Genomic DNA, 26,976 nt, shown 5'->3' with positions numbered 1-26,976 from the left:
TTCCAGACTGGACCATGCCACAGCGGTTGAACAAAGTGGATACAATAGTGTACCAGCAACCTTTTCGCACTCCGACCAATGAGAGCTCAGGAATTGAGTTTATGGAGGCAGCTGTGCAGGCCTCCTGCTGCTGGATGAAGAACCACTGCGCGGATCCTCTTGTGTCATTTCACAAAAGTGGATGTGACATCACGCAACTTTACACGGGCTAAATCGCAAGAAGTGAATTTAGGTGAACCTTCACTAAATGACATGTTTTATGTCAGTTCCTTGCTGGCCCTTTCTGTAGGGGTGGTGAACACATAATTATGTATTTTCAGCCAGGGCTTTTTGAATGCGGAGAGCCGAGTTTGCTAGGGCAATCCTAAGGGTTCAAGACTTTGACCGCTGGGGGTCATGAGAGAATCTCTGTGATTGCCAGGGGTGTTGCTAGGTCTGGAAAAGATCTGGGGCTACACTAATGTCTGGACAGTCGGAACTCGGGGCTAGCTAGCCTTTAGGTTATAGACCCTGAGCGTCTATCCGGGGCTACAACCAAAAGACCCAAGGCTATAGCCAGGGACGTCATTTCACCAAAATGTCAGGGGTAGCAGAAGTGACGCCACATGACACTTGACCTCTGATGACATCACAGGAAGTGATGTCACTTGACCCCACCCTGAAGTGACATCACAGGAAGCGATGGAACACAGCGTTTCACCCCTTGACAAAACAGGAAGTGGCCTCACGTAGCATTGTTCCTAAGTACACTACGAAAAATATGGTTACGATATCACTGTAATGTGATATACATTTCATACAAGAATGGATCACCATATATATCGTTAATATCAGTGTGTATAGGCCCATATTACCAAATTACTGTGAATGCAAGCAGACGTCCAAGGCCAAATGATAATGATGTGTTATTATATAGCACTTACACTTAAGCGCTTTATATTAAACAAATATACATACAATATCACCCAACCTGTGTTGCTACTCATTTATCAACATCAGAAGGATAAAAGGCTGAATTGATCTTGCTGGAATTCGACCCTGCTACCTGCAGATCACTCACACATCACAGCAGTGATCGCTCAACCCACTGAGCCATCTTACCGACTATACCTATCTTTCCGGCTACAGTCAAATGAGCAATTGCATGTATGAACATTCTCAAAGTCAGAAAGCAAATTACACTCTGAAGTAGACACCATTAAACTGGTGAGATTTAACAGCAGGCCAGTTCATCCGCAGGGCTGGTGCAAAGTGTTACACTTGTGGAACCCCCTGTTTGTTAAGAGGCCTGAATGAGAAAACATCCTCTCCAGAAACAAAGAGCCACATGGCACTGGTCAAAGCCGAGGAGCTTGAATAAAAAAATGAAAAAAATCTTTTTTGTTTTTTAGGGATAGCAAGGGAGACCACAGGGGTCGCAGGTGCGACCCCTGGTTATCCCAAATTACGTCCCTGGCTATTCCTCCCCTAACCCCCACCTAGCAACGCCCCTGGTGATTGCCATATCTTCTTCTTTGATGTCTAAAATTACGACGGATTCTTCTTACTGAGTATCAAATGCTCAATTACTTTTTTGGGGGTTTCTTCTCACTGCTTTCCCTCATACAAGAAGAGTGGCACCAGTGATCTAAAACATGTAGAAAGGATTGCAAGCCCCAAGTATGCATCCCTCCCATCAGTGATGGGCAACATGTAGGAGGGAAGGTTCATGCTCCAGGAATGTATCCCTCACGCCAGTGATGCAAAACATGTAGAAAGGACTGGGGCAAGCTCCAAACATGCACCCCTCACAGTGATGTTGTAAAACATGTAAGAGGAAAAACATGTAAGAGGGAAGGTGCAAGCTCCAAGAGTTTATCCCTCACACATGTGATGCAAAACATGTAGAAAGGAATCTGGCAAGCTCCAAGCATGCATCCGTCATATCGGTGATGTAAAACATGTAGGCAGGGAAGGGGCAGGGTCCAAGTGTGCATCCCCTACACCCGTGCTTAAGTACAATGTGTATACTGGCCTAGGACAGAAGTCAACTGCAGCATGAAAAAACTGCAATAGGGAAGCAGCAAGCTGCAAGGGTGTACATGGAAAACATGTAGAAGGATTTTTTAAAAATATTTTAATGTTTAAAATCCAGACTTAGCTCAAGAGCAGCAGAGTGCTATGCAGAGTGTGGGTATCTGGCATTTGGGCTGGCAGATAGTAGCGCAGTACTGCAAGGTCTGTGTGTTGGTATGCACATCCATTGGAATTAGTCCTGGGTCAGGTGTTGAAAGAGTTATGTTTTGAGATATTTGCGAAATTGAAGAATTGTCGGGGCATTCCGAGTCGACACCGGGATTGAGTTGTGCATGACAAGAGAAGGATCGGTTGTGGGTCCTCTCTTTGAGGACGAGTAGTAGTTCAATTTGCTGTGAGAGGAGTATGTGCTACTAGATAAGGGGAGCTTAGCCGCCATGTACACTGGTGTGCTACTCGTGACTGCTTTGTAGATGATACATGCAGTCTTGAACACATCCTGGCTTAGAGTGGAAGCCAATGTAGTTCACTAAGATGGGGGTAATTAGGTCAAAATTCCATGCTCCCGTAATAAGACCTGCTGCAGCGTCAGGGACTGCTTTTAAGGAAGCCAAGTGAGCGGCTCGGAGCCCTGTCAGGAGAGCATTTCCCCCATTGATGTGCGAGACCACATGGGCCTGCACTACGGTCCAGAAGTCCTGTGGTGGGGTGAAGGGTTTTATTTTTCAAAGGGTAGAGATTCAGAGCCAGGCCATTTGGGCCTTCTTGTTTGTGTGTTCTGAAAGGACCGATTGCTGTCAATGGTGAAGCCTGATTTTGCTGAGTCTGAGAGTGATGGATTAAATCCTTCTAGGGGCATATCACTGAGCCATTGTTGGACAAGTTGTTTTTTAGTGGGTGGACCAATGAGGATGAATTCAGCCTTGGACATGTTTAGTTTGAGGTAGGCAGTTGACACTCCTAACTGGATGATGGCTAGGTAATCGCAGAGGCAAATGATGTCCTGTGCACTATTTACTCTTGTGTACAAGTGAATATCATATGTGTATTGGTGGAAGGCTATATTGGGATCTTTGAGGAGAGTGCCCAGAGGCTCCATGTAAAGGCTAAAAAGTTTTGGTGAGAGGATGGAGCCTATGGGGACTCCAATGGAGACATGGAGTTGGTTAGAATGCAACAAGTTTATATGAACAGCCTAGTGTCTGCCTGAGAGGTAGGAGGTAAACTAATTTAGGACAGTGGCATAGAATCCCATCTATCAGCGAGGAGGGATACAGTGCTTAACGGTGTTGAATGTACCCAAGAGGTCAAGGAGGACGAGGAGACATGAGTCGCCCATATCTATGATTTGGAGAGATTCATCCATCACCTAGATGGTGGCTGTCTCAATTGTACACTTTGGGAAAAACTCTGACTGATAGTCATTTAGGAGGTGGAGTTGCTCGATTCTGGCGAATAGTTGTGTAGCAACTACTTTTTCCAAGATTTTACCAATAAACAGGAGGTTCTTAATGGGCATGTAGTTGGCCCGGTCGTCTGGATCTAGGGTTGTTTTTTCAAAAGAGGTTGCATGAGACCAGTCTTGAAGGTGTCCGGGAATTATCCTTCTGCAAGGGAGGCATTGATGAGACTGAGGAGCACGAGCGCCGGGCCCTTGAATTGTTTAATGGTGGAGGCTGGAATGATATCAGAGGAAGAAGTATGTTTGAGGGAGGCAATCATGTTCAGGAGATCCAGGGAAAAGAGAGGTGAGATTTCGGTCCAGAGGGTCAGTGCGCGTGCCAGGCTGCAGGGGATACTAATGCTGTGAGAGTATGATTCAATGGTCTCTCAGATTTTGTCTATTTTTTCAATAAAAAATGTGTTGATTCTGTCACATTTATCCTAAGTTGCGGGTAACTCATGGTCCGCTAAGGGTTTGGTGCAATGCTTTTTAATTCAAAGAGGGCTTTGCTTCTGTTAGAGGCTGCCACAATGGTGGTGGAGTTTTAAGCAGCTTTGTCCTCGGTAATAAGAATCCTACAGTTTGCCCCCTGTGATTTGAGGTTGGGGAGGTCTCCTGAGTTATGGTTTTTGTGCTACCATTTCTGTAGGGCTCTGATTGAGCGTTTGTTGGAGGCTACCTTTGAGGCGTACCATGGGGCTGATGGTTTGGTTTTAGCATGGCTGGATTTTAGAGTGGCATGAGTGTCCACCGGTTTCATAAAAGAGTTGCTGAATAATTCCAGGATCCCCGAGGCATTCCCTGTGGTGGGGAAGTCTGCAAAGTTTGCTTCCAACTCATTGACCGGGATGGTTTTGAATGAGCGGTGTGGAGTGAGGGAGTGTTTAGCCTGACCTTTGTGAGCCAGAGCTGAGTGGGTGACTGATAATGGGATGGCTGCATGGTCCGACCGGTCAAGTGGGATAGGGTCTGCGCAGGTGATGCAGGGGTATGATGTGAAGACTAAGTCTAGGGTGTTTCCTTTGTTGTGAGTGGGGGAGAGCACAATTTTCTTACGGTCCATGGAAGCAGTCAGTGTGAAAAGCGTGCTTCGAGTGTGGTTGTCAGCCTGGTACTCGGGGGTGTTAAAATCACAGAGAAAGACATTATTTGAATGTACTAATTTGACAGAGGAGAGAAAGTTGAAGATGTTTGCAATGAAAGAGTCACTTGTGTGAGGTGGTCTGTAGATGAGATGGAAGGTGATGGATGCCTTGTGTGATAGAGGGAACCTGCAGTCGAGTGATTAAAATGAGCCTGTTCTGGGAGAGGGGATGATGGAGCATGGCCAGTCGCTCCTGTGGATGATTGGGGCAAGCTCCAAGCATGCATCCCTCACAGTGGTGATGGTAAACATGTATAAAGGAAGGGGGAAGCTCCACGCATACATGACTCACACTGGTAATATAAAACATGTAGAAGGCAAGGGCCAATGTCCAAGAGTGCATCCCCCACACCCGTGCTTAAGGACAATGTGGATACCGGTCTAGGATAGTATTCAACTGCAACACAAAAAAAGATCACCCAACCACTTTTTACCAGGAGACTCGCTGTTTTATTTCCATTTTGCTTTAAGGTAAAGCAATCTCGGATTATGAATTCAAGTCATTGATGTAACTTTTACATTTTACAGGCCTCCTTTCTGCTTTGGTAGATCCAAAGCCAGACATATAAGGCAGGAGCCAGGCATGGGCACCCCCCACTTGGTGCCTGTTCCTCCATGAGCCCGAAACGTCTGCATGGATCCGGGGGGGGAGGGGGTATGGTGGATGCAGTGTGAGGTTTGGTGTATCTGCTTTAGACACTGTCCTCGCATGCTCAGGAACATGTGGTTTGAATGATGAAAACATTGCTTTAAGTGGCTTCAAACTTGAGCCACGTGCTCTTAGGGGGCGTGGCCTGGCAGGGGGTCCGTGCCACAATTAAGAGGCAACACTTACCTCACCTGAATGCTGTCCGTTAAGCCGCGCCCCCGTAAGAGCCCGGCTCGATTCTGCAAAAGGGCCAGGTCGATGGCCTATCAGGCTGCAGTCAGGAAAGGTCATTGTTGTCTCTTTTAATTGAGGCGTTAACCACCTCCCAGGAACCCTTTTCACTAGAGATGCAGGTATGATCGCCCTCCCACCCTGGGTGCGAGGGGTATGGTCACGGCATCTCTAGTGGAAAGGGTGCCCCATCACTACTGCAACCTTACGAAAGTACACTTTTTTCCTTGCTACTTTAATTTCAGCCCCTTCGTGCTTCCCTCGGATAAACAAAGACAGAGCTGGTGTGACACAGGGTCTACGCTATTATGCCAGGCAGTGGAACTGTTGGAAGTGCTAGGCAATAATGACTGCTTTTGTGTGCATTTCCTTTGACAGCTGGTTCTGCCACCTGGACGATGATAACTACTTGAACCCCGGCGCTCTGCTGAGGCTCCTCGGTCGCTATTCTTCAGAGCAGAGCGTCTACATTGGAAAGCCCAGTCTGAACCGACCCATCAAGGCGGCCGAGCCGAAGCCCAATAACAAGACGGTACAGTTCCTCAGCCAGGCATTGAATGAGTAGGTCCCAATCACAAAAGCACTTCCACTTACTGACCACAAGGTGGCAGTGAGAGTCGAGGTGGCCGACCATCCACACAGTAGCTTTAGCTCCAAAAATGAAGGCATCTTTATTGCATATATTTTGTATTCTCAGACATACACGTGGAAAAAGTAACACAAGTAACAGAAATGGAACCCACAGCACACCCACAAAGCTCTAGCAATGTTCCATAAAGTGGGGTGCGGGTTTTGCTCAAGTAATATACCCCACGGTACTTTACTGCAACAAAACCACTTTGTGAGGAAGTAAATGCATACGTATGGGTCAGGGCTGGCCTTAGCGGCGGCAGCGCCTAGGCCTGTTTAAAAAATAAATTCGCACCCCTGTTCAATGCGGGGGGGGGGGGTAGGGTGGGAGGAAGCGCCACATTGTTTTCCTAACTGCCTGTTCCGGCTCCTGAGCAGGGAGTTAATCACTGGTCTAGGGTGCTCATTCAAATGTGTAAGTGCCCAAGCTGGAATGCACCCGATTGTTAATAAATGCGCCCCGCCTGCACGGTCGTATTTAATAACAAAAGGGCACTTGCCGCGCCTTCTCCCACTATGCCATCTCGGAGGAGCCCTTGAAAGACTCTGCTGAGTGGGTGTGGTGGGGGCTAATGGCGCCCTGGGGACATGGCACCCATGGTGGTCACCCGGCCTGCCCCAAGGCCGGCCCTGGTATGGGTTAAGGGTGGGGGTCATAGGTATGGTGGGAAGGATGTGGGCCTGAGCTGGGAGGCCTTAGGAGTGTATGTGAGGGGGCATTTAATAAAAAGAAATAACGAAAAAAAGGAAGTCGTTTTGTCAAAGTAAAGTGCCACAAAGTAATTTTCTTCAGCAAAACAATGTAGAACCGCCTCATTCTTTTATAATATTTGTTTCCCTCATTTGTTCATCCCCCTTTTTATGGGACCATCCCCCTTTTTATGTGACACTGTTTTATAGTATGTCAGTCGTTGCCGCCCGCTAGCAACCCATTGTTCCGCTCCGACGCGCCATCAGCAAAGAAAAGCCCGATAATGGTTGGACTCCATTTCAATGCCCACTTACTCTGTCCGTCTTTTTTTTCTTCCCTTAGAGCCCTGTCTTCTTTTGGTTTGCCACTGGCGGTGCTGGGTTCTGCATTAACCGCAAGTTGGCAGTGAGGATGGCACCTTGGGCCAGGTGAGTGGCAGCGCTGGGGGAAAGTATCTTGCACGCATGGCACTATTCGGGTATTATCAAGAGCGACCATTTGTGGCAGGAAGATGGACATTTTATGTGTGTATGGTCTTGTGTTAGAACAAACAGTGGGGGCTCGTCCACAATGGGGGTACAGAGCAGGTGGTATGTCGTGTTTTGGCGCAGCGCTTTTGGCGCAGGTCCCTTTTAGGTGTGCCCGGTTGGCCGCGGCCAGCAGGGCGCAGGGAACCATGAGCGAAGTTTTATTTTTATTTTACTTAAATATATTGTCAACGGTAGCACGGGAAAATGCAGTGCTTTGGTCGACGGTATATTTAAGCAAACAGTCTCCACTCAGTACACAGAGCTGCACTGCAAGTTCACGCTCCATGCAGAAATTGGGTGCTGTAAAATGTTAGGATGTGGGGAGAGCTTGGGAAATTATGACCTTAGCTGGCATGTACTGGAAACGGACGGGTGTAATCTTCTGGACGTAATATGAAAATGGCATATGAATTTTGTATAAACAATGTGAAATGGCGTGTGGGATTGTGCTTGAGGCATTCTGAACGGGGCTAAATGGAAACTGACATGTGTCCTGCTGTTCGCTGCCTTTTTGTGGCCCACTCGGGAGGCAGTACCAGAGAGAGTGATGATTGAAACCCTCTTTCATGACTTGCGGTTTCCCACTCAACCACATGCAATGTAGTATTTGTCTGTGGGGAGAGCTTGGGGAAGTCTGACCCTACCTGGCATGGAGTGGTATTGAAAGGGAGTCGTCTTCTGTTAGTGATATGCACATTACATGTGCATTTTGTGAAATGCAAATGCATATGGAATGCACTTGGGGCATTAAAGACGGGGCTAAATGGAAACCAACATGACTCTGCTGGATTTTTTTGCAGAAATTTGGGATTTAGCAGGACAATGGGCCTCAGTACAAGGTCAGCGGTAACACGCCGGTGCTCCTGACGGATTGCCGCCGACCTCGTAACACTGTTCCGCTGCCTGAGATCCCGGTGCCACCTGGACATCCAGCGGTCCGGGATGTCAGGCGGCGGAAAGTGTAAATCCCCATTCCTGTGGAGTCCATGGAAATGGGGACACGGAAGTACTGTCACCGTTGCTAACAGTGACGGTGCTTGCATGAAACCATGCCTTCAGGAGCCGGTCCGAATGGCAGGTCAGTAAAATAGAAGGCAGGCCTTGCAAATTCTTAAAAATCCCACTAGACCTGCAGGGTGAGTTCCTTAATTTGCATACTCAACCTAAGAGAAATTCACTCGCCCCATGGCAACAGATGATAAAATATTTACCTCTGCTGTCTATAAAATGTTGCTTGGCACCAAAAGCACACTTCATGTGTGGTGCAATGCTGCCACCCAAAGGCTAGCCATGCACAGTGAAAACTTTATTTGCCATTTACTGAAAACAAAGTTTATTTTCAGTAAATGTAAAACAAAACGTTTCAAACATTCCCATACTCGCCAGCAAGGTCAAGTATGCTGCAAATGATACTTGTCCGTCAAAAAGTCTCCTTGCCAACGCGAGTGGGCTAGTAGATTTTGCAAGCCCTGGGAGGGAAGGAAGGTTTTGCAAGGAAGGTTGGGTAGATAAAGTAAACGGAGAGAAGGAGGGGTGAACATCATGTATGCCTCTAATCTTATAGGCATAATGAAGATAACTGTCCTACCTGCTTGCAAGCTTTCTTGAATTCTACACTCCTCATCGCTCCGAGGTGCTTGGAAGACCATGCCATGCCTGTATGGAGCTAGGAAGTTTTGAACAAAGCCCAAATGGCCTGTGGTTCCTTTTGTGGCTTGTCCTTGCCCCTGCAAAGTTGGGAAACCCAACCAAGAGAAGGAGCTTTTGAACCTGAAGAAGGTGTCGCCATTTGGCTGCTGTTAGGATGAGGCCTGTACCTCAGCATAAAGGAAGAAGATTCAATTTTAAGTCTATGGCGCATTCCTGTGAGGAGAGCAACCCACAGAAGTTGCTCTTTTTCTGTTCAACATCTCGAGATTAGAAGAATGTTTAGTGTTGGCCTTTGCAAGACTATACAAGGGATTGCATCTCCCAGCATCTCACCCGAGGGAAAGCAGTAATGTTGTGCAGCATTCGGCCAGTGCTAACTTCGCCCAAGCCCAGCCGGCCTGAAGGCAGGAGCGTGACCCTCAGAGGCCTTCTAGAGGATGCGTGGAGGTGTTGAGACCCTCTCATTTAGGAACTCTCTGGTCACATTTCATCGAGAGCAGTTTTGGGGTGTTAAACATCACAAACTTGACAATTTTTGAAGCATTTCTTATTTATAAACTTTAGTCTAAGTGTATCTTTTTTTCTGCGATTTCGCTTCATCGCATTTCTTCCGCTAATTAACAAATCCATTTCCATAAATGTTTATGAACTCAGTTTGCTCTGGGAGATTCTTCCTTCCGCCCAAGCCGCGGCTTGTCAGCAAGAGGACGTCTTGAGCTTGGGGCCATGCTACGCAAGGAGGGCATCACGAATCGCATTCCTGTGCAGGTTCCCTATCCTAACACCGCTGCGGGAGCTGAGCCGCAGCATTTATCAAAGTCTGTCAATGCATGATCATATCTTAGAACCCTCTTCTTTTTTTATAAGAACTTGCACATTGTTACCCTTGAGATGAGTTCGAGAATTCAGCCAACACACCCACATCATGTCATTGCACTGTGTGCACATGTATTTAAACATGTTTGCTATAAACCTATTAACACAGTTAGGAACGTGTGCAGCTAATACATATTTGTTTGCAACAACATTCAAAATAATAGTTCTTTTTTTTGGGGCTAAGAGTTAAAGAAGGCGATAGATTAAGCTTCTCATTTGATGGGATTTAGCCATTGTAGACCCTAAACGCTGTTCCTGGCAGAGGCATTTAATCCATAGCTCCATATTTTGTGAAAATGTAGAACACCCAGTTGTTTTTTTGTTTTGGTTTTGTTTAAATACCTTTTGATACTGATGGGCAGGCCACTTCTAATTCTCCCCAATTTTGGCAGAAAACTGAATCATGGCACAAACAGATAGAGGCCTGCCTGGGATTTAGGACATGAGATCAAGTGGGAAGTTGATTCAAAACCTCAGGGGCACTGGTTTTGCAGTCAACAAACTATCCAGAAAAGAGCATCTCCAAACTGAAATGTGATGGGGTCGCTCTCATAGAGTCAGTGTGACTGACCGTGTGGTAAGGGGTTTATTAATATGCCACGTCTCATCTCTTGAAATCGTTAGTGTTAGGGAGAATTCTCATACATGTGCCAATTCTCTTCACCTTAGATACCCCCGGCAACTTTGCTGGATTTTGAGGACTTGATGTTTTTTACCTGGAAAGAGTGTGAGCCTTTTTTCCCACTCTTTCATGTATTTTGATGTGTGTTTTACTCTTGTGTTCTTTGATTATGGAGTTTTAGATAACTCCATGGGCATCATCTTTTCATGTGTGTTACACAGAACCCCCATTGCAGTGACACAAGGATGACTTTTAGACTTCCAGAAGGTTTAAATACCTTCTCTGGGATACACTACTGTTTCCCAGAGAATGTAAGGTTAAATTGACTTTACTAGTCTTTTTAAATTCCTAGACCCAGCACACACTATCTTCCTATAGAGTGCTGGAGGGGTTACCTAGTATCCCCTGTGTCTATAAACTCATGTAGCGGTCAAATGCTACCCTTTGCTATCGAAATGGCTTTTGGCAGTGGTTTTATTACGAACTACCATGATTTCTCCCGACCGCGAACACCGGTAGCTAAAAATTGCTGGAGCCATATTTTTCAAGATGGCGCCTTAAGCTCCTTTGTTTAAACAGGTCCGGTCTTCTTTTTTCGTCATTTCATTTTGGAAAGGTACTTCTAAAGTTTGTCTCTGCGTGCCAAACCAGGTTTGGACCCTTTGTTTGTACGCTTTTCGCAGGCTTCAGGACTCAAGACCGCCTCTGGTGCCTGAATTTCTGGGGTGGGCAGGAAGTGAGGGAGGTGCCCGAACCGCTCTGTGCTTAGTCTCCTAGGAGACCCAAATGCACTCTGGCGTGATTGGCTGGCTGACTGTCTGGCAAGGACAGCCACCCTGCTGGGTGAGTGACAGCTAGCCTGGAATGAAAGGGAGAAAACTGTTTAAAAGGCGAGTCTCTTGGACTGGAAAGCAGAGTCAGCCACTGGAACGAAAGAACCGAAGACGAGCTGGAAGAGGACGGCTGATGTAACCCCTGGACCGTTGGTTAGCCCGGTGAAGCCCTGCTGCAGGTCCGAATTGCCAAGTTCATCTCGACATAGAAGCCCCTTCAAGGTTGAGTTGGTGGGACCAAACAATTTATAAGCCACCTGGATACCATTCTCGGAGCTGGTTAGGATTAACCAGGAGGAGGAACACCACCTTGTGTACTTGACGACAGCTACTCAAACTGAAAATCTCCATTTTGCCAGTTTGTCCAGTCCCCATGCAGTGCTGGAGTCCCCCAACGTCCTCCCTCCTGTCCCCACGACTGAGGCTCAGGAACAGCGAGATCTGCAGGAACTGCCAGGAACCAACGTCTTCAGCTGCATCTTTTCTTCATATTAAGGTACTATGCCAACCCGATTGAGAGAACTTACCTCTCGCGGTGAAAGTTTGTGAAACTTTCCCAACTTGCAGGCCAAATCAGCTTGTGACCCAACATATGATTCTGTTTTTTACAAACTACTTCTGAGAACTTTGGCAAAGACTTTACCGTTTACTACAAGAACTGCTCTTTCCTATCCAAGACACTAGCCCATTGACTTTGGCCTAGGCCTATTGAACTGAATCGGATCTATGTGATCACTGCGCCCCCGTAACTGCGACGGCCGAAAATGGCGCCACCAGTTACGGCGCGGCGCAGTGATCACATGGATCACTGTGCCTGCTTCCCCCAGCCTACATTACCCCTCCCAACCCCCCCCACTCCACTCACCTTTAGGGCGGCACACGCAGAAGTGTGCCGCCCGCCCCCTGCAATCCCTGCTGCTTCAGCTGTTCCCACTAGCGTGGGTTGGAGCTGACGCTGCAGGGTGTTTTTTTTTTTCTTTTTTCTTTTCTTACGTGTCCCCCGCTTTCCGAAATGGTAAGCGGGGGACACCCCCGCAACCTCCAACCCCGTTACTGTGCCCAGGTAGAGCGGGGGACAACCCCCGCTCTGCTTGGGCGCAGTAAATGTCACCCTCATTTTGTGCGCCTCCAAAGTCGCAGTGACTGCGGGGGCGCACAAATGAGGGCGACATTTTTGTACAATACCAACTGAATCGAGTGCTCTAGTGAACTGAAACTATTTGCACTGCCTAAAAAAGTATTTGGGATCTATTCTATTAACTTGTGCCTTTTTACTCCCATTTAAAGTAACTGAAATGCCATTTTGCTCCTATTTCAGGGGAGCCCAATTTACTTAGAAACACATTGGTTTGGTATTGAAGTGTATTTGTGTATGATATTAAGTTGCCTCCTTCTAGTGGATGTTTTCTAAATGACTGTAATAAATTAATAAGTGTTTTACCAAGAAACCTTGAGTGTGTCTACTTGAACCACTGTGATTGTAAGACCTCTGTGTAACATCCTTGTACTGCTCACATACCCTCTTGAGATACGCCTGGCTGCTCAGCTCGCTACCAAAACCTGTGTAGTACAGACTTATACCAAAGGTTGGTTTTACTTACACCTGTAGTGATAATTGTATGTGGTGGTCCCAGAGGGTACTGCACGCAATTCTGCCTAACAACTAGTGATCTTCTTTTGGGGTTGATGTTGAAGTGGGGCATGGCCAGGACCTTTTCTAAATGCAATTCTTGATTATTTTCACAGGTGTACATAATCAACATTCACCATGGCATTGACCATAAATAATCTTGCAGTTCAGTGTATGGCTTAGTAATTATAGTAATATTAAACTTTCCTTGTGCTTAGTCAACTGCTTGTGACTATATGGTCACGGTTAATACAATTGAAACACCTCTAGTTCCCCCCATCCCCTCCCCATGGATTGCAAGATTACCTGTCAAAATATTCATCTCACTAGTCTCCAATGCCACCCGGGGTTCTGAATAGCCCATCCACATTTCCTATGTAATTAAATGTTCTCCTCACCAATTTCCTCCAGTATAAAATATATCGGAAGTGATCAAAATAGAGGAATTCGATGGAGATAAAAAAGGGAAAAGGTAATAAGAGGATGCAATGAAGCACCCCCACACATCTTAGGGTACGGCTGCAGCTCTTGGGAGTTTAGGTTCCGCTCTCAGTCCAATGGGTCTAGGAAAGGCACCCATAAGACTAGGAAGGATTCACATCGGGTCCGGAAGTCATCAGTTATTCTTTGCATCAGCTCCAGCTTGCGCCCCTTTTCAATCTAACGTCCTCTTCTAAGTTTGGATGATCTCTTCTGATTGCAGAGGATTCCATTTGTTCTCTCTTTTGTGCAATCCACTGCACCTGCAGCCTGTGGAAACCTTACATTCCAGGTGTCATTAAACAGACCAGGCTTTCTATCAAGGGCAAACGTTTGTCCGGCCACCAATCGCATCCTTTCGGCGATCTCTTTCCAGACATGTTTGACGTTTGTTGAAGGCTGACCGAGGGACACTGGTTTGGGTTTATATGAGTTCAGTTCAGTTATTGGTTTGCACATACCCTTGATGGCTGATTGCCTGACTGGATGTCTGTTGTAATATGGCTGCCAGCGAGAGAGACATTGACTGACCATTGCCTCCTAGTGAATGCACTGCAGGTGAGGCTGGCATGGCGAGTAGGTGGCATCATCTGTCAGCTCAGAGTGATTAGTAAATGGAATGAGTGGAACAGCAACTGGGCTCAAAGTAAGGGCGACTACTATTGGCGGTAGTTCTGAGTCGGAGTCTGGATAGGGTGTCAACTAAAGGCAAAGCAGAAGGGGAGTCTCTCTGGCCGGTGCCAACTCACCCAATTCTCTGAGTGGCATTGTTCGTTATCCCTGTGGCTGTCTTGTTCAGGTTTTTATGAACACTCACATCTCCCTCTGGTGGACAAACGGTATCTTGGGAACTCATCCCACATTTTCTCTGATCCATAATCGAGAGAGCATTAGCAGTTGCTTGAGTGATGTCAGTTTGGATCTGACTGGTGTGGTCCTGGTTTAGGCTATGCACATAGGCTTCTGAGCTAGAACTGTGGCTCCCTCCTGAGTATGCATGGCATTGCTGCCCAGAGGCGGCATAGGACTCCTGCACATGTATCAGTCTGGGGCTCTGCCAAGCACCAAGATCCCATTCGGAGACGGGATGGCAACAGGAGCCTACGACTGCTCTCATGAAGCCTGCTCCTAGATGTTATTGTGGAAGTCAAAGAAACATATTTTCGTTCCTGGAGCTACAGCCCTTTTCATGCTGTTAAGACAATAATTGATCCATCCTGGACACTGGGCAGTGCCATCCTGGAGGTGCTATGGAACATTAGGGGGTACCCCGTGCGGCCTTTTTAAGAAATCTTGGCCTATCTATTTCCAATGAGGCCCCTGTCATCACTGAACGTGTAAATTCACCATGCCAGCTCCTGGGACTGGTGTGACTTCTGGCCCAACCACCCTCTTTCGCTCTTCCTATGCTAAAGCCCTGAACGTAGACGTGTACTGTGGTATTGAGACGGCGGTGTTAAGGGGGGCATGGCCTGGGCAGAATCTGGATACTAGCTCCTACAGTTGGCACTGTAAGCCTTCCCGGTGCATGAACTTCACCTCTACTCCAGCCTTTCCTGCAAAAGGTGCTGGTGTGATCTTCATCAGCACCCTGTGTCGCATCTGCAGCTACTCCAGGTGCCCAAGAATGCCCACCCTTTCTAGATGGCAGCGGCAGCAAAAGGGTGCATGCTCTTATAAGAAAAACCGACAGACTTTAACACAAGTTACCCATTCAAAACCTTCATGGTTACTTCGAGCAGACTGCAATGTATACCGGCCCTTCTCATAACTGATGCTCCCCAAACTCACTCTTTTGCCTCATGGTCCTGTTCTCAATGTTGACACATTACACGTTATCGTCTGCATTTGGCTTGTGCTCCACAAAATCACACGTTGACTTGCTAAGTCCCACAGTGTCTTCTTTACTCGCCCCCTACTGCTTGTCTGACTCCCTTACCTGTCCTTTTTTTTCAGTGGCCAGAACTTCATTGAGATGTCGGAGCGGATCCACCTGCCGGATGACTGCACCATGGGGTACATCATCGGGAGGAAGCTGGGGGTGCACTTGCAACGGAACCCTCTTTTCCACTCACACCTGGAGGACCTGCAGCAGATCCAAGCCTCTCAGCTGCCAGAACAGGCGAGTATTTGGAGGGAGAAGAGGGTCGTAAAGGGTGGGTGGAAGGAAGGGTAGGAGGTGTTAAAAAGACAGTGGTGAGAAGGAAAGAGAGGCAGAACAGGAGAGAGGGAGAGTGGGCCAGGAAGTGGCACACACCACAGAGAGCCACAAAGTGTCTTACATAATCACTCAAACATGACATGGAACAACTAATAATTATAATTGATCTTTCATAACGCGCTTAATACCAGCGTGTGGTTTTTAAGTGCGGGATCAGGATTAGAACCTGCGTTGTGCGGTGTTGTCTTGCTTCCAAGATAAACTGTTGCCCATGAGCTATCCTTCTTCCCCAATAGGAAATGCAGAAATAGGAAATACGAAAGGCTCACACAGAACAGAGTGTGACGGAAAGGTATGCATGATGGCTCACAAACTTGGGAGTGCCCAAATGCACAGAGGGGTGCCCATATATCACATACAGCCGAGAAAGGGCCACAGAAGGGCGCACACAACACTGAATGCTAAGAAAAGGCACACAGAAGGGAAAACGCAGCACAGAGCTCCAATAACAGCACACATAGCCCAGGTTATCAATGATGGACATTCAGAAGGGTTACTGAGGAAAGAGAACACGCCAGGCTTACACAGCACACAAAGAACCAAGGGCATGGACAAACATAGGGCTTAACAAAGGACATAATGACAACTCAAAATATATGGAAGGGCCCACACAGCAGAAAAAATAGTCACAAACACGCATATAGTGTGAGGGTTCACATAGCACATGCAGCCGACACACTTATTTAAGTGCAAGTAAAGTGCCAAGAAGGGACACACATAACTGCTCAAATGGCATACATAGCAAATAACACATACTTAAGGATTTGCGTACTATTGAAGTTCCAGGGGCCAAGTATACATAATGTTTGCCAAAGCAAACAAAAGCAAAATGGCCACATAGCAAAGGGTTTACACCACAGACACGGCAAGAAGACACCTATCGTAGGGTTTCCGCTCTATGTTAAGAGACACAAAGGGACACGCAGAAGGCTTTATAGCATATGAAGCCAAGACATCTCTGAATTCACCTCATGAGATCCTACCTTCCTATCTCCCGATCATTTGCTCTCCCAGCACCATTTACTCCACCCACCTCTCTTCCACTACTGCTTACTATTCTCCCCTATAAGTGTTATTCATTGGTTATCAGAAAAGGGCTCCACACTATACAGATACTCCCAGTAAGTAAAACAAAGCAATACACATGGGTCTTCCCACTACATAAAGCCTCAAAGACGCATACAGAGGAGAGGGTTTATGTAGCACATGGAGCCCAGAATCGAAGGGTTTGCAGACCAAATAGAGCCAAGTAATCAAATGTGGAAAGGTTCCTGCAGCGTAGAGTAAGAAAGAACATACCACACAGCATATGGAAGCCAGAAGACATACACGAATGGCTTCATAGAACATATCAGAGCAAGAAGAGATATCCAAGAGGCTGTAGAAGATCCGCGAAGCTACATCTAAAATATATCACCTGGAACAAAGAGCCAAAATGAAATCCAAGAGGGCCCTTAGTACATAAAGCAAGACATACAAACAGATGAGGCAGGGCGGATAGCTCAGGGGCAATGCGTTTGTCTTGGAAGCAAAACAACACATAGTAACAGAGGTTCAAAACCTGGTCTCGTGCTTAGAAACCATCAAGCGCGTTATACAAGAACAATTGTAATTATTAGTGGTTCCATTTGCTGTTTGTCATTGAGAACAATTATAATTGTACAAGGGGGTGCAAAGGACAGGGGGACAGCCACATTGGCACTTTCAGAACGTTCCACTCTTCACCCAGAGCCAAGAAACATGATCCACAAGGGCTCACACAACACAAAGCATAAAAAGACAATCTTGGAAGACAGGCACACATAAGAGTTAAAAGCCAAAAGTCATAGGTTGCAGCGTAGCTCACAGTGTTCCTCCCACTTCTGCTGCTCCGGGTTACATCATGTACCTTGCTTTCACCACATGTTGGCGGTGTCAGAGTACCACATTGGTGGCAGCATTGCTAGTTTCTGTGCATTTGCATGTACATTGTGTCCTGCAAAGGACTCCATGAAGAAACAGATGTTGACATGCATGGAGCTGGACTGTCTCTTACAGGCCAGGCCTTGCCAGATCTCGGAATCATTTGTCACTGCGTGGCTTTTTGGTGGGATGAAGTGCTGGAGCCCTACTCAACCTGTCATCACTACCATCAACCACTGGCCCGAACACTGGGCTGCGCCCTCCTTCCCTCGCAACTGGTGCCATCATCTGGAATCATCATCATCTCCAAAGCACTTAGGGCGATTTATGAATCCCTGGACAACCACTTCTTTTCCCTGGTGCCCCACTGAACTGTTCCCACAAAACAGTAGGTCCCTCCTCATCTGATACTGACCTGCTGTCACCAGAGTCCTCTTTCCAGACAGAGACCCCAGACATAACAAATACAACCAAGACTTTGGAGACGGACCTCAACCTGGAGTCACTCTGTAAAGTCTCACCGCGAGGTTCTGCCACTACATTTTGTACTATCTTCACAGACGGCTATTTTACTCCAGACAAAGTAACTTGTCCTGTGTCTAATACCCTCACAACCATTGTGTGAAGAGCTATTTTTGTAAGTAAATGTACATACTTCTGGTTGAAATTCAATTGTTCCGTCCCTTGATTAAACCATGCAAGCAAGTTTCTGGTGTTGTTCCGCACACTTTGAGGGAGGGTAAGTCTTGATCGCCCAACCACATCTAACATACGTCGTTGAAGAATCTGCAGAGTCCTGCATAGTCTGTTGTGCATGTCTAGTATTATTTAGAACTACTGATTACCCCTATATGTCCCTGGAGGGGCCCCAAACCACACAGAACCAATAATGTACATACTTGATGGGTGACCAAGCCTTTAGAACCAGGAAGAGGCACACGGAAGGATGCACATAATACAGAGTCGAAAAGACCAGTCCTTAAAGGAAATTAGACACTTGCAGGAGTCAAACGAGCAGAGATGTGACACTCCCAAGGAAAGATGTACAGCCTGCAATGGCCGCTGCAGGATATTTTGCACAAAATGTTTATGGACACAATTTGAAGTCCTTAACTCCACGTCTCACGGCGCTCTCCGATATGCCTCCCTACAGGTGACACTGAGCTACGGCGTCTTCCAGAAGAAGCAGAATATCGTGAACCTACCGGGCCCGTTTTCGATGCAGGAGGATCCTTCAAGGTGGGGAAGACTTGTACAGGCAATGTGTGCACATAGTGCCAGTGACGCGCTTGCTGGTGGGAGGGGGGCACAATAGGGAGATCACGTGTTATGTATGGGGCCTACAGAGTGGACGATGGTAGGCTAGGGCCCGCTCATGCTTAATATTCCAGGGCTAGTTTGGAGGCGTTGCAGTGCGTAGTGGCTGTCCACTCGCCATGATGCTTTAGATAATACCCAGGCTTCAGCCCACTTGGGCACTCAGTGTCCTGCAAACTCCTTGGCCCCTTCCATGGACCATGGACAGGCTCCATGCTGGGGTTTATATACCTTTAATGCTCTGTGAATTAAGTTGAGTCACCGGATCACATCATCTCACCCTGAAAACTGTGTTACCAGACAGGGTCGGACTGGGGCTTAAAAATGTCTCGGGAACCAATTAAAAAGTGATCCACAGTGGCAAATAACAATTAATTCCTTTTCTGAAAGAGTGTTTGAGTAGTTCTCAAGGGGGAGTATTTTAAATAAAATGTGATTTGCATTTTTTTAAGGAATATTTATTCAGTACAATGTTCAAAACTACTAGCCGCGTAGTGTAATTTATCAAACTGGCCCACATTGACCATAAAAGTGACACACTTTGATTTTTTTTAAAAACTGGCCCACACTAGCATTTTGCGTTTTGGATTCGGGCATTGCCCTGTTGCCCTATACGACAGTCCAAGCCTGTTTCCAGACTTGGGCTTTGCTTTTACAAACCCTTCCAATTGGGTAGTGCCGTCCAACTGGTTCGCTTAACATGGCCAAAACTACAAGTCCAGGAAAGCATGTTAGATGAAAGCCCGTGACTGAAAACGTGGTGTCTCTGCGAAGTGGAACCCCGGATACTCTTTCCCAAGAGCACATCTGTATTTACCTTTCTGCCACTACCAGGACCGGCCAATATCCCAGAACTTGATGCACTCTGTTTGAAAGATCCATCTGCCCTGCTAACCCCAAATAACCTTTTTACTTCAGGCCCATTGGAAACTAGTTCATGTAGAGCAGTGCTCCAAGGCACACATGGGGTACACTGTCATCTGGCACTAGGCTGCAAAATCTCCATGAAGTGTCATGCCTGAGTCCATTGTGGCTGAATAGTGTTATATATGAAGAAAGTGACCAGTGCTGCACCACAACATCATAGCTCCAAGCTGAAGACTCAAGAGGTCATTTCTAACCTTGTGATTGTGTGGAGTACGTGCAACTCCCGAGAGCAGCGCGCATCACCTGCAGGCCCAACTCGCTAAATAAGGATATAGTGGAAGCAGATCCTACCAGTAGAAACGATCATAGACCATTAAATGACACGTCTGATGTTTAAAATACTTACTGTAAGTACACGTTCTGATCCCAAGTAATATGCATGTACTCCTTCATTCAAATCCTCATTTGGTTGTGGCTTTGCGCTTCCTGAGAAGACCTTTTAAGATGCTATATTTCTCAGAGAAACCCCACAGGTGAAGCAGTGAGGAATTCGACCATCTGCACGGTGGGTGTGCGCTCGCCTGGTTGTTTTTTTAAACTTAAATTGAATGATGGTAGATGAACCTCCGGAAAAGGTGTGGGGCTAATCCGCACACCTTTTCCTATGCTCACCCCATGACATACACCTAGACCTGTGCGCTCTGTTTGTACACATTTTACATTGTGGAAACAGCAAAATAATATGAGGCCGGGAAGCCCAAAAAGAAACACACCAACACAGGTTACAAAGAACGTACAAGCGCTTTATTTAAAAGCTACAACAGTTACCAAAGTCAATTGACAAACGGATAGCTATTTGGCTCTCAGAGTAACGTAACGAACTTCAACGAAGGTTCGATGCATTAGTGAGAGAGACCGCACATTGGAATAGTTGGGATTTTATACTCTTTATCCAGCCCCTGGCCAACCCCCTCGCGGGTTAACCATTCTAGAAATCGGGCCTATGGGTTCCTAGCCAGATCAATCCTATAATATATGTATTTTGATTAGCTTCGCTGATATAGTTGTACATTTACACATAGGTCAACAATAGGACAAGGTCTCAGTTCGCGACCCCGACAAGTGGCCTGCAGGCATATTAATTATTCGTGCATACGGAGGTCACTACGGCCAGAATCTTACTCAGAATGTCATTCGGCCTTCATTTTGATGTTCAGGGTGACTTCCACATTACAAGAGAACCTAAAATGGCGGCTTAATCCAAGATGGAGACTTACATTACTTTCTCTAAGGTCAAATCCTTGCCGCAGAGTTTGTTCGCATATTATGTTTAGACAACTTGGCATAGGCCAATACACACACAATTGTTGCGATAGGAGGCATAATATTGTTCCAATTCCGACAAACCCTCCTTTTGGCCTATGCAAGTGCTAATATCATTTCTAATTCTTCTGTTAATAACTCCATGCATTGTCGTTCATACATCCTGAATCATTATCTGTAATATCTATAGCCATTAGGTCGTTCATCAGAACCTCTTGTAACACAAACTCTTTAGATGCTGTGTCCGGGGCATACATTTTGTGCCCTACTGTGCTCACCGCTTGAGCACAACATCCCCCTAGCATTGCACATATACTAGGTAGACACTGGAAACAGCAACAAAGGAATAGCAGGATTCCCAAAATAACCAGGATAACAGAAAGCACCTTCCAACCCCAGGATCGTAGAGAATCCCAGAACCAGGCGCTAATATTCCAATCTCCCACAGGAACATGCACCTCAGAACTAAGGATGTGCAAGTTCTGTATTGCTTTGAAAATTGTCGGTGAGGAATCTGGTACGAAAACACAGCAAGCGGACCCCACTAATTTGCATACTCCACCACGTTCTGCCAGGATGACATCTAATGCCATCCGATTCTGGAGTGCTACCAATTTTATTGCCTTTTGTTCTAGTGTCATATTGTAGAGTATATCCGTGGTCCGGTTGATGGTTCTCTCCAGTACTCTTGCTAGCCCACTAATGTTTTCAGAGTTTGCTATCTGTCCCCAAAATGGCACAACTGATTTCGCTATATCTCCCAATACTTGCCCAGGGGTATCTCCGTTCTCGTCCTGCCGTGGGCGAGCCTTAGAAACGTCCAATGTACTATCTATAAATACCCCAGGTAACAGGATTCCTAAATAACAGTTTCCCTGCCAATCCTTGGGCAACAAGGGAAATGCTGAAGTGCCACAAACGAAATAAACAGGCCTCCCTCCATACAGAGGCCTGTTCTCCCCAGTCAAATTTACAATGTTCACACAACCTTCAAAATCTCCCATTGGTCGAGTGCCATTTCTTTGTACACAGAAGGGGACTAAATCGGGGCTATGATTAATAGAGTAGGAAGGGGGCACAGCGTCCTTATTGCCTATCGGAGCCATTTTAAAGGAAATTAGAGTTTGGAAAGGAAAAGATAGTTTATCAGATGGCCTAATAGAAGCAACATTAGGTCTACTTCTATTTGCGAAAAGCGAGCATCCCAGGGGAGTCAATTCACGTTTCTCAAAATCATTTAAATTAGTTCCATCAAAGTTCCCTGAGATGCTATCATTCCAACGGCCAAAGAATAGTGCTCTAAGAGAAGCATAGCAAGCAGTCGTTAAAGGTAAAGGGTGAATATACCATCCTAGCCCCTTGTTCCCATGTTGCGGTAAATGGGTGCAAATCCAACAATTAGTCTTATTAAAAATGGCATGCGTTGCATTCAGTACTATCATTCAAGTGTTATTATGATACTTTCGTCTATGCTGGGAGTCTCTAGGTGACAAGGTGTGGAGGTGTACAGAGGGAGTCAAAGCAGTAGGTACAATCTCAATTGGCAGTAGAGGTTTCAGAGGGTAAATTTCTTCGAAATACCAAAGTCCCACAGCAGTATTTACACAAATTCCAATTATTATTAACACAACACAGCGATACGTTTTCGGGGCCCAGGCACATTGTTCGTTGTCCGAGTTGGTCACCCCCTTATTTACAAGTCCAATGCGGGAGCAGCGGTGGAGGTGGCAGGCATCGTAGTTTCTCAATCGACGACCCCAATGTTCGTTGCTGGCGACACTACGGTCGCGCGACTTCTTAGTCCTTCCCAACCCAGCAGAATCCCCTTTTTCTTTCCTTTTGTTCGAAAGGAACTTTCTTTTACAAGAGAAAACTTTCAAGCATTCTTCCTTCCAAGTGCACGGAAAAGACCCGTGCCGTAGTTCTATTTTCTTCGTCGAAGGTCGTACCTGGTGGTACCCAAAACTGTTTGATCCGGAAACAAGGTAACGTCACTTTCTGAGGGAAGCGACGTATTGGAGGCGACGGAAGTCACAGAACTTAGAACAATGTTTTCCGGAAGTGACTTTTTCAAAGAGTGCAGAGAGGAAACAGACTGTTCCCCAAGCTCCACGGGCTCAGAGAAATTCTCCGACGCACTCACAGCGCTGTTTGCTACTCCAGGATCAGAGATTGTAGCATCAGCGAGGGGTTCTGCTTCTTCTGTAACGTGTGGCGTCGGGTGAGGAAGTTTCTTGACATGCGTCGCGTGGATCCAATGTTTTTTTCCAGCCACCCGCACTGCTATCTGGGTGACCAACAGCACCTGGTAGGGTCCCCTCCAGCGAGGAGCGAGACAGGAAGACCTTTCGTAGGCCTTCACTAGGACCCAACTTCCAGGCTGAATATCGTGTCCCGGACCCGTAAACCGTACAGGTAAAGCTGATTAGATCTGATGGTAAATGAGATACAGATTTTTAGTCAACTGGTTACAGTAGTCTACAAGCAATACATTGTCCACCTCCCTCAATGCTTTAGGCTTCGGAAGACCCCAAATATTAGCAGGTCTCCCCATCACTACCTCAAATGGAGAGAGCCCAGTCTTAGTTTGAGGTGTGTTACGCATGGCTAATAATACAATAGGTAAGGCATCTGGCCATTTCAGTTTGGTGTCGGCACATGTTTTTGCAAGCTTATTTTTTAGGATGCCGTTATGTCTCTCTACAAATCCAGCACTTTGAGGATGTCTTGCCGAGTGAAACCGTTTTTCAATGTGTAAAGCTGTGCATATCTGCAAAATTACTGCGGCAACAAAATGGGGACCATTATCCGACCAAATTACCCTTGGAAGCCCAAATCGTGGAAAGAATTATTTTACCATAGTCTTTGCAGTGGTCATGGCAGTAGCATCTTTAACGGGGAAAGCCTCGACCCATTTACTAAAAGCACAAATAATCACAAGAACATATTTTAGATTGTTACACCGTTCCATCTCAATAAAATCAAAGTGGATGACCTCGAAGGGAACAGAAGGGGGCCCAAAGCTTCCCCTTGGAGTTACTGTCCCCTTTCCCACATTGTGCTGTAAGCAAATCATACAATTCTGAACATGGCGCTGTGCAATCTTCGAAACTTTATCATTTACCCATACTTGTTCTAGCATTTTCGTGATCTGCTGAGCACACACATGCGTTGGGTCGTGTGCCATCGTAACCATTGCCAGCACATATGAATCAGGGAGCAACCATTTTCCTTCAGATGTATCCACCCAATACCCATCGTCATCCAGTTTCCCCATTCCTTCAGCCCACTTTTTAGATTCTTCTATTGTGGCATCAGTTTGGATATCTCGCACAGACCCAATACCCTCATCCATTACATAGGCATCTTTTGTTCCCCTTAGAGCATACATATCTGCGCTAAGGTCTGGCTATCTGGTCAGCAAAAGCGTTCCCTTTTCCCACATCATCTATGACCTTACGATGTGCTGCACATTTCATGATCGCTAACTGCCTAGGGAGTGAGAGTGCCGAGAGCAATTGCACTATCAGGGGACCGTGCTGAATCTTGTCCCATGTGAGGTTAGGAACCCTCTTTCCGACCAGAACCTCCCGAAGTTGTGAGCCACCCCAAAGGCGTACTGGCTTTCAGTATATATGTTTACTATACGCCCTTCGGAGAGTTCACAAGCTCGGGTCAACGCTATAATCTCTGCAGCTTGCGCAGAGTAATGCGGAATTCTCTTAGTTTCAACAACCGTGCTCAACGTAGTAACTGCATAGGCAGCTGTAGATGTATCATCTGGGAGTTTGAAGCAGGAGCCAGCACAAAACAGCTCCCCTTCTGCATTGCCCAAAGGAGTATCTATAAGGTCTATCCTGCCCTTGGTTTCCTGTTCAGTGGCATGCAGGCAGTCATGTAATTCTTCGTCACCGCAAACAGTATTTTGCGGGAAAGGTAGAAGTTCAGCCGGATTAAGAACACAACACCTCTTAATTTGAGAGTGAGGGGCAAACAGAATTAATTCATACCTTGTCAGCCGTGCAGAGGTGAGGTGTTGCGTTTGAGTTTTATTCAATAGGACATCTACAGAGTGAGGTACCATCAAAATTAAATCATGGCCTAGGACCATTCCCTCACTCTGTTTTACAGACGCGGCAGCAGCAGCGACAGCTCGCAAACATCTTGGCAAAGCGCATGCGACAGGATCAAGGGCGGAGGAGTAGTAGCCGCATGGCCTATTCTTCCCTCCATGTTCCTGCGTTAAGACAGCCAAAGCACATCCATCACATTCATGCACAAACAACACAAAGGCCTTGTCATAATTTGGAGTACCCAAAACCGGTGCAGAGCATAACACGGTTTTAAGAAGCTCAAATGATCGTTGATGTTCTGATTTCCATGGCAGTGGCAGAGAAATGCCCTTCTTCGTCAAAGCCAACATCAGTTTTATCACTAGTGAAAAGTTCGGGATCCACAACCTACAGTAAGAAACCATACCTATTAAGGCTCTGACTTCCTTCTGTGTATTTGGAACAGACATGCCAGAAATGTGTTTTATTCTTTCAGGTGTCAATCTTCTCCCCTCCTTTGACAGGAGGTAGCCTAAATAGGCGACCTCCTGACAACAATATTGACATTTTTTTGAGCGAAGCTTTATGACTATTTTTAGCTAGATAAACAAGCAACAGTACAGTGCCTTCTTTACAAGCACTTTCAGAATCTGCAGCTAAAAGCAAGTCATCGACATACTGAAGCAGTGTACAAGTAGGTGGCAATTCAAGGGTATCAAGCTGCTCTTTCAAAGCTCTACTATAAATGCTTGGACTTTCAGTATACCCTTGAGGTGCCCGAATAAATGTGAATGAACGGCCACCCAAGGTGAACGCGAACAAATATCTACTCTCCTCGTGTATAGGAATGCTAAAGAAAGCATTCTTTAGATCCACAACACTAAAATACATAGCTGTAGCAGGGATCATTGTTAGTATCGTTGTTACATCAGGCACAATTGGAAATTGTGGGGTGACAACTTTGTTAATAGCACGAAGATCAATTATAAAACGGTATGTGATTGCATTGTCGCCTTTCTTGTATACAGGCAAAATCGGGCTGTTACATAAACTACCTGCAATCTCTTCAATCACTCCTCGACGCACAAAATCGGAGAAAATGCACTTCAAAGCACGCTCGCCCTCAACTGATATTTTATACTGCGGAATGCGTGGTAATTTAACTCCATGTTTCAAAACTATTTTAACGGGCTCAATCTGTAGTACCCCGACATCATTGTCGTCAACTGCCCATAAACATTCCGGAACAACACTAAATTCAGGAGGCAATGGTCGAGTCAAAAACTGAGAATTGGGAAGTTGCTGTGGTGAAACCGTCAGTCGTACTCCATCAGAGGAACAATGAATAACTGCATTCAATTTTTTCAGCAGATTTAACCCCAGCAAATTCTCTCCACAGTTCGAAGTCAGAAGGAAGGGACAATGGTCCGTAAAGGGACCCAAATAAACAGACACCGGTGAAGAAACCGGACAAACAATTGGTATACCAGAAAACCCTACAGAAACGTTTGTTTGCCCTGACAGTGGAATGTTTGGAACCCGGGAATGATCAATGGAGCACTTCTGTGCTCCAGTATCTATCAAAAACGGATGTTTCCTATTCCCTACTAACAATTCAACGTAGGGACCTTTCTGATTAACGGGAATAGGTGAAGGTTCCAAACCCTGCTTTGGGCAGTCCTAACGAAACAAAATGTTATCGGAAGGAAGCTCTTCAGAAAGGTAGGCAGCAGAAGGGTGATCAAATATGTTTCTTATATCCGCACTCGAAATCTGATTTTCCTGTGAAAAAGGTTGCTGAGGATCTTGTGAAAACTGACCTCTATCAGGGCCTCCCGCTCCGGGGCGACCTCTAGGTCGTCTACCCA

At 46.3% G+C, this 26,976-nt stretch overlaps 1 protein-coding gene across 1 annotated transcript in view; it reads left to right on the top strand.

Moving 5' to 3' along the window:
• MFNG (MFNG O-fucosylpeptide 3-beta-N-acetylglucosaminyltransferase) overlaps positions 1–26,976 on the top strand; it is a 123,584-nt gene that overhangs the window by 71,302 nt on the left and 25,306 nt on the right. The window contains exons 4-7 of the mRNA XM_069653037.1: positions 5,863–6,016; positions 7,148–7,233; positions 15,383–15,548; positions 18,703–18,788. Of these exons, the coding sequence (XP_069509138.1) occupies positions 5,863–6,016; positions 7,148–7,233; positions 15,383–15,548; positions 18,703–18,788 (492 nt within the window). The remainder of the gene's footprint in view (positions 1–5,862; positions 6,017–7,147; positions 7,234–15,382; positions 15,549–18,702; positions 18,789–26,976) is intronic.

Source organism: Ambystoma mexicanum, chromosome 3q, assembly GCF_040938575.1.
Source record: "Ambystoma mexicanum isolate Mex_15411 chromosome 3q, UKY_AmexF1_1, whole genome shotgun sequence".
In the NCBI taxonomy this organism is placed as follows: Eukaryota; Metazoa; Chordata; class Amphibia; order Caudata; family Ambystomatidae; genus Ambystoma; species Ambystoma mexicanum.
The sequence above is the reverse complement of the archived record's forward strand: the minus strand, read 5'-3'. Positions and strand labels throughout refer to the sequence as shown.